Source organism: Coregonus clupeaformis, chromosome 27, assembly GCF_020615455.1.
Source record: "Coregonus clupeaformis isolate EN_2021a chromosome 27, ASM2061545v1, whole genome shotgun sequence".
In the NCBI taxonomy this organism is placed as follows: domain Eukaryota; kingdom Metazoa; phylum Chordata; class Actinopteri; order Salmoniformes; family Salmonidae; genus Coregonus; species Coregonus clupeaformis.
In genome coordinates this window covers 37,341,830-37,349,830 of record NC_059218.1, presented here as the reverse complement: position 1 = coordinate 37,349,830, position 8,001 = coordinate 37,341,830, and the positions used below count along the sequence as shown (strand labels likewise).

Here is an 8,001-nt window from a genome sequence, read left to right as displayed (position 1 = left end):
TGCTCTATGACATGGCCTACAAGTGTGATCGGGGATTTCTATTGGAGAAGCAGTTTTAGCCTATCTTCATGCTGTACAGCATTCTGTTGTTATGAGTGTATTGCCGACTGCATACAATGCTTTTGGAGCCATCAATACCAGATCAATATCGCCATCTGCCGGCCTTTCGGCTAAGGATAGCCTAATGTTCAAGCTTGGCTACTGTACACAGAATGACAAACAGTTGTTTATCTAAACGCGTTTCTCTGCGGGTGCGTGGTGTTTTGATCCCTCCGAGGCGCCGTGTGTTTGTGTTGTTGGATAGAGACGAAGATGGCGGACGAATTAGACCTCAGTGAACTAGACAGAGTACGGATTTCCGCATCGGAACTTCGAGTTGAAGCGTCGAGTTTCTTCAACCACGGCGATAGTCACAGAGGTGAGAACGATCAACGAAAGTGCCGAATACACTAAGAAAGAGTACGCAAAATGAGCAACTCAAAGTATAAAGTGCCACGAAATTAAGTGACTAACGTTAGCTTGCTAGCTAATGGTAGCTTGGCTCATCATGTGGTCGTTTGTTTCCAAGTCGATGTGCAGGGGTACGAGGGAATTGAGGTAAATGTGTACATATAGGTAGGGATAAAGTGACAAGGCAACAGGATAGATAATAAACAGTAACAGCAGCATATGTGATGAGTCAAACGAGTTAGTGCATAAAGGGTCAATGCAGATAGTCCGGGTAGTTATTGGTTAACTATTTAACTACCTATTTAGCAGTCTTATGGCTTAGGGGTAGAAGCTGTTAAGGGTCCTGTGTGGTTACAGACTTGGTGCATTGGTACTGCTTGCTGTGCGGTAGCAGAGAAAACAGTCTATGCCTTGGGTGGCTGGAGTCTTTGCAGCCAGTCAATATGATCTCAATGGTGCAGCTGTATAACTTTTTGAGGATCTCATAGCCCATGCCAAACCTTTTCAGCCTTCTGAGGGGGAAGAGACATTGTCGTGTCCTCTTTACGATTGTGTTGGTGTGTGTGGACCATGATAGGGACTTGCTCGGCCCTCCGTTTCCTGTAGTCCATGATCAGCTGCTTTGTCTTGCTGACGTTGTGAAATTATGGTTGTTGTCTTGGCAACACAATGCCAGGTCTCTGACCACCTCCCTGTAGGCTGTTTCATCATCGTTGGTGATCAGGCCTACCACCTTCGTGTCGTCGGGAAACTTAATGATGGTGTTGGAGTCATGCACGGCCCTGGCTCCATATTACCATTTCATATGATATTAAAACATTTTTTGGCCCTGCTGATCTAAAGGACTGACAGCTGTTATAAAATGTTCATAAAATCAGTTTTGTTTATAAATTCAGTTAAATGTTTTAAGCAACAGCAACTAGTTTCTTGTATGTGCCATAACGTCCACTTCACTTTCATGCACATCTCAAGTGTGGCAGCTGTGATCAGCCATCTGCTTCCAGCCATCACTCACCTGCTTCTCTCCTTCCACTCTTCCTGCGCATCTATTCCTCCATCAGTTTTTAAAATATAATTTCAAATAAAATGCTTCTTGAGACCCCATGAGCTCATGTTGCGCAACATTTCTATAGGCTATGCAATTGCGTGAGAAAACAGAGTTTTGATGGCCTCTATTAAAAAGAGGAGGATCCCATCAGCTTTCTATAGGCTAGGTCTACTATATTTATTTCTCAACTTTCCTAATATTAAGCAAATTGCTTCGCTTACAACAGGAGTATAGCCTACCTGGCTAGCATGAAAATTAACCACGGAAAAGCATCCTCCATTCGCTATTTAAGTGCATAGAAGACATTTATTTTTTTCCCCCTGCCCGGTGGCAGGTGCCTGATAATGGTCCATTCTAAATCAAAACAATTTCACACATATTATTTAGTATATGTAAAGATTAAATCAAAAATAGTCTGCTGGGTGAGCATATTAGCCTATCACTTGTGAATGATGCCCAGCGTGTGCAGTAAGACAAGAAACAACACATGCCTTTTTTTGCGACTTTTTCAAATCATAGTCCCACACCTCGTATACAGTTGAAGTCGGAAGTTTACATACACCTTAGCCAAATACATTTAAACTCAGTTTTTCACAATTCCTGACATTTAATCCTAGTAAAAATTTGTTAGGATCACCACTTTATTTTAAGAATGTGAAATGTCAGAATAATAGTAGAGAGAATTATTTATTTAAGCTTTTATTTCTGCCACCCCCGTGCTTCACAGTTGGGATGGTGTTCTTCGGCTTGCAAGCAGCCCCCTTTTTCCTCCAAACATAACCATGGTCATTATGGCCAAACAGTTCTATTTTTGTTTCATCAGACCAGAGGACATTTCTCCAAAAAGTGCGATCTTTGTCCCCATGTGCAGTTGCAAACCGTAGTCTGGCTTTTTTATGGCGGTTTTGGAGCAGTGGCTTCTTCCTTTCTGAGTGGCCTTTCAGGTTATGTCGATATAGGACTCGTTTTACTGTGGATATATATACTTTTGTACCTGTTTCCTCCAGCATCTTCACAAGGTCCTTTGCTGTTGTTCTGGGATTGATTTGCACTTTTCGCACCAAAGTACGTTCATCTCCAGGAGACAGAACGCGTCTCCTTCCTGAGCGGTATGATGGCTGTGTGGTCCCATGGTGTTTATACATGCGTACTATTGTTTGTACAGATGAACGTGGTACCTTCAGGCGTTTGGAAATTGCTCCCAAGGATGAACCAAACTTGTGGAGGTCTACACATTTTTTCCTGAGGTCTTGGCTGATTTCTTTTGATTTTCCCAGGATTTCAAGCAAAGGGGCACTGAGTTTGAAGGTAGGCCTTGAAATACATCCACAGGTACACCTCCAATTGACTCAAATTATGTCAATTTGCCTATCAGAAGCTTCTAAAGCCATAACATCATTTTCTGGAATATTCCAAGCTGTTTAAAGGCACCGTCAACTTAGTGTATGTAAACTTCTGACCCACTGGAATTGTGATACAGTGAATTATAAGTGCAGGCTATCTCTACAGTAGATTACAACTCCACCCCCTTTGGCAGTTCTATCTAGACAGAAAATGTTGTAGTTGGGGATGGACATTTCTGCATTTTTGGTGGCCTTCCTAAGCCAGGATTCAGACACTGCTAGAACATCAGGGTTGGTGGAGTGTGCTAACGCAGTGAATAACTCAAACTTAGGGAGGGGGCTTCTGATGTTAACGTGCAAGAAACCAAGGCTTTTACGGTTACAGAAGTCAACAAATGATAATGCCTGGGGAGTAGGAGTGATACTGGGGGCTACAGGGCCTGGGTTAACCTCTACATCACCAGAGGAACAGAGGAGGACTAGAATAAGGATACGGCTAAAGGCTTTAAGAACTGGTCTTCTAGTGCGTTGGGTACAGAGAATAAAAGGGGCAGATTTCCGGGCGTTGTAAAATAGATTCAGGGCATTATGTACAGACATGAGTACAGTGGAGGTAAACCTAAGTGCTGGGTAACGATGAAAGAGATAGCATCACTGGAGGCACTGATTGAGTCGGTCTCCGCGTGTATGGGAGGTGGGACAAAGGAACTATCTAAGGCAGGTTGAGCTGGACTGGGGGCTCTACAATGAAATAGTACAATAAGAAATAACCGAAACAGCAATAAGCAAGGCATATTGACATGGGAGAGAGGCATAAGCAATCACAGGTGTTATTCGAGAGAGCTAAGACAACAGCTGGTAATGGTGGCAATGCTCCCTCACGACGCTAGGACAGCGGAGTCACTCACCACCTTCCGGAGACACCTGAAACCCCACCTCTTTAAGGAATACCTGGGATAGGATAAAGTAATCCTTCTACCCCCCCTTACCCCCCAAAAAAAAAAAAATATCATTGTAAAGTGGATATCCCACTGGCTATAAGGTGACTGCACCAATGTGTACGTGGCTCTGGATAAGAGCGTCTGCTAAATGACGTAAATGTAAAGTTTGGGCTGAGGCTAAACATAAACATTTGTTTTTATCACACTGATTTGCTTTATCTTGGCCAGGTCGCAGTTGTAAATGAGAACTTGTTCTCAACTGGCTTACCTGGTTAAATAAAGGTTAATAAAAAATAAAAAAAGATGCGGTACCGTATAAAGGAACAGTCCAGCAGGCATCAGCTGTATAGCTGAGTTATCATAAGGTCCAGTGAACAGCAATAGGAGAGTTCGGAGGTAGTTCGGGGGCTGCTACAGCACTGGCGAGCAAGAGGCACGGCTTGCGTGTGCTAGCGGGCCGGGGCTAGCAGATGGATCTTCGTGGTCGACATTGTAACGGAAAGCCTGTTGAAACTACATCAGACGATTTCGTCGGCAGACCAGTCGTGTTGGATTGGCGGGGCTCCGTGTCAACACTAGGAGGTCCCGTCCGGTTGACAGAGAGGTAGATAGCCGGGAGAGGGGCCTGGCTCGAGGCTAGCTCAAGGCTAACTGGTGCTTGCTAAGGGGCAATGGTAATTAGCCAACGACAACAGCCATTCGGTTGCCGCTAGCTAGTTGCGATGATCCGGCGTTAGGGTCCATTGATTCCGGCAGAAAATCCGATATGCTCTTGGTCGATAGCACGCTGTGCAGACTGGCTGACAAATTGTCCAGGCTAGAGCTAGAGCTGGCTGGTGTGTAGTGCAGGCCACGGACAATGGTGAAGACGCTAACGGTGGCTAATAGCAAGTAGCTAGCTAGCTGGCTACCACAGCCATTCGGTTGCAGCTAGACTAGTTTCAGCTTAAGGTTCTTGATAAAAGTTATAAAGAAATAATAGAATCCTTTCCACGTTGGGTGAGGCAGGTTGCAGGAAAGTATATTTAGTTAAAGAATGAAATGTAAATGAACAGCCCTCCTGTAGCTCAGTTGGTAGAGCATGGCGCTTGCAACGCCAGGGTTGTGGGTTCGATTCCCACGGGGGGCCACTATGAAAAATTTATGCACTCACTAACTGTAAGTCGCTCTGGATAAGAGCGTCTGCTAAATGACTAAAATGTAAAATGTAAAAAAGTAAAATTGAGAAATATAGACAAAAAACAATAAAACTGGCTATTTACACGAGGACACGACAGAAAACACGACCGCACTGCTACGCCATCTTGGATAGACATTTATGAATGATGGAGGCCACTGTGTTCTTGGGGACCTTCAATGCTGCAGACAGTTTTTGGTACCCTTCCCCAGATCTTTGCCTCGACACAATCCTGTGTCGGAGCTCTACGGACAATTCCTTCGACCTCATGGCTTGGTTTTCGCTCTGACATGCACTGTCAACTGTGGGACCTTATATAGACAGGTATGAGCCTTTCCAAATTATGTCCAATAAATGTCATTTACCACAGGTGGATTCCAATCAAGTTGTAGAAACATCTCAAGGATGATCAATGGAAACAGGATGCACCTGAGCTCAATTTCGAGTCTCATAGCAAAGGGTCTGAATACTTATGTAAATAAGGTATTTCTGTTTTTGATGTTTAATACATTTGCAAACATTTCTACAAACCTGTTTTCGCTTTGTCATTATGGGGTATTGTGTGTAGATTGCTGAGGATTTTTATTTATTTAATCAATTTTAGAATAAGGCTGTAACGTAACAAAATGTGGAAAAAGTCAAGGGGTCTGAATACAAGCACTGTATTTGCTTGACAATCACCAGCTGACAAAATGTCATGAACACCACAGCCCTAGCAGCGCCCAGAGCGAGCAAAGTTGATACATTATATAATTTCATTTTCTGGTATAACCAAGAGCACAGGCCAGTCTGAGTAAGCTTTGCAATTGCAAGTTCGCTGTCACGCAGCCTCTGAGTGCCAGAGAGAAAATGGAGCACAGCTTCACGACAGGCATGCTTGCAGCTTTACAGCAAAGAAAACGGCATGTCTCTAGCTCAAAGGTCAGTGCTATCCGGGATCCTTCAGACGTCCCTACCCTAAAACCTTAACTCCTACCCTTACCCTAACCTTAACCATAACCCTTATCTAACCGTAACCATTTTAAATGTCGACTTCAATGGGGTAGGGACGTCCCAAGGATTCCGGATAGCACGGACCCTAGCACAAATGTATATAATTTCACAAACCATGGCCTTTATTGGTTTGATAACAAACAACGTTGTTCAGTCACGTTACCTAGCTAGCTGACAACCTGCTAACTTGACAGTAGGTCTAGGCAAATTTGAATGGCACAGCAAGACAGGAAAAGGGTCTGCTACTCATGAGATGTGCTTCAAAGGTGGGATTCATATAGGCCTAATGTAAGCCTAAACTATCAAAAATCGATCTCTTTCTGGTGCTCCTTAAATTCTGTTTGTTGCTTAATGTTTTAAAAGTTGGGATCAGTGTGTGTTTGTGGGAGAGAGAGAGTGGGGCGGAAAGTAACCTAGCGGTTAAGAGCGTTGGGCCAGTAAATGAAAGGTTGCTGGTTCGAAATCCCGAGCCGACTAGGGATTTCGAACCAGCGACCTTTCAGTTACTGGCCCAACGCTCTTAACCGCTAGGTTACTTTCAGGATACTCTTTGAAGAGGTAGGGTTTCATTACATTTCATTTTATATTTCAGTCATTTAGCAGACGCTCTTATCCAAAGCGACTTACAGTTAGTGAATGCATACGTTTTTCTTTCTTTTTTTCTTTTTCATACTGGCCCCCCGTGGGAAACGAACCCACATCCCTGCCGGCCAAACCCTCCCCTACCTTGGACCAATTGTGCGCTGCCCATGGGTCTCCCGGTTGCGGCCGTCTGCGACAGAGCCTGGACTTGAACCAGGATCTCTAGTGGCACAGCTAGCACTGCGATGCAGTGCCTTAGACCACTGCGCCACCCTGTGTGCTGAGAGTTTCAGATGTTTTCAGAAGATGTTTACCATCTACAGCATTTCATAATAGTATGCAGTTTGTTCGGCTTTGATGCCTCATGATTTGAGCTTTGCTCTGTTCAAGTAGACTGATCTGATCTGGGTATCAGTGGGCTGACTGAACGCTCTGAGAGACTCTGGGTTGAGGTCAGTGATAAAGTCATCTACAGGACTACTGCCAAGGGATGAGCTGTAGGTGTACCTATCATAGGAGTCTCCTTGAAGCCTACCATTTACTATGTACAGACCCAGCGTGTGACAGAGCTGCAGGAGTTGTAACCTGTTTTTGTTGGTTGTTTTGTCATAGTTGTGTCTAGGGGTGGCATATCTGGGAGGGAATACCGTCACCTCCAGGTAGGTGTTTTCCCCCTGTGTGCTGAGAGTGCCAGGTTCTTGTCCAGTTCTGGCATTTAGGTCACCACAGACTAGTACATGTCCCTAGGCCTGGAAATGATTGATCTCCCCCTCTAGGATGGAGAAGCTGTCATCATTAAAGTATAGGGATACTATTGGGGGAATATAATGTAGGCAGCACACAGGAGGACATTTTTCTCTGTTGAGATTATTTCCTTATTTATTTCTAGCCAGATGTAAAATGCTCCTGTTTTAATTAATTTAATAGAGTGGGTTAGGTCTGCTCTATACCAAATTAGCATACCCCCTCAGTCTCTTCCCTGTTTCACACCTGGTAGTTTGAGGATGGGACTACCAGCTCTCTGTAACCTAGAGGGCAACCACTGGGTCCGTCTCCTCTATACCATGTTTCTTGTAGGATGACAATGTCTGTATTTCCAATTTCTTTGATGAAGTCCGGGTTCCTGCTCTTTAGGCCAAAGGCAGATGACCTCAGACCTTGTATATTCCAGGATGAGTTACAGTAGGTGTGAGCAGAGCATGTTGGGCATCTGATACATACCTCTTAGGACGCAGGATGGGGCTTGGGCGGGTGGATTAGTGGGGGTTGGGCCTGTTGCTCTGCTCACGGCCTGGGTATATGTGTGGCTGTCATGTTGGGGTCCTTGCTGCAGGGGGGTGGCAGAAGGGGCATAGGCCTGATCTGGGGGGGCCTATATAGGGTGTGGCCAGGGTTTGTTGGGGGGGGTCCTCTTTGCGTGGGTCCTCTCAGTGCAGGGCCTTCGGGAGGGGGGCTCACAGGTCTGGG

The 8,001-nt window shown here is 44.9% G+C and overlaps 1 protein-coding gene across 1 annotated transcript in view; it reads left to right on the top strand.

Moving 5' to 3' along the window:
• Nucleotides 1-282: 282 nt before the first annotated feature.
• Nucleotides 283-8,001, top strand: part of LOC121541347 (telomerase-binding protein EST1A) — a 45,127-nt gene continuing 37,408 nt past the window's right edge. The window contains exon 1 of the mRNA XM_045207940.1: nt 283-418. Within this exon, the coding sequence (XP_045063875.1) occupies nt 313-418 (106 nt within the window). The 5' untranslated portion in view covers nt 283-312. The remainder of the gene's footprint in view (nt 419-8,001) is intronic.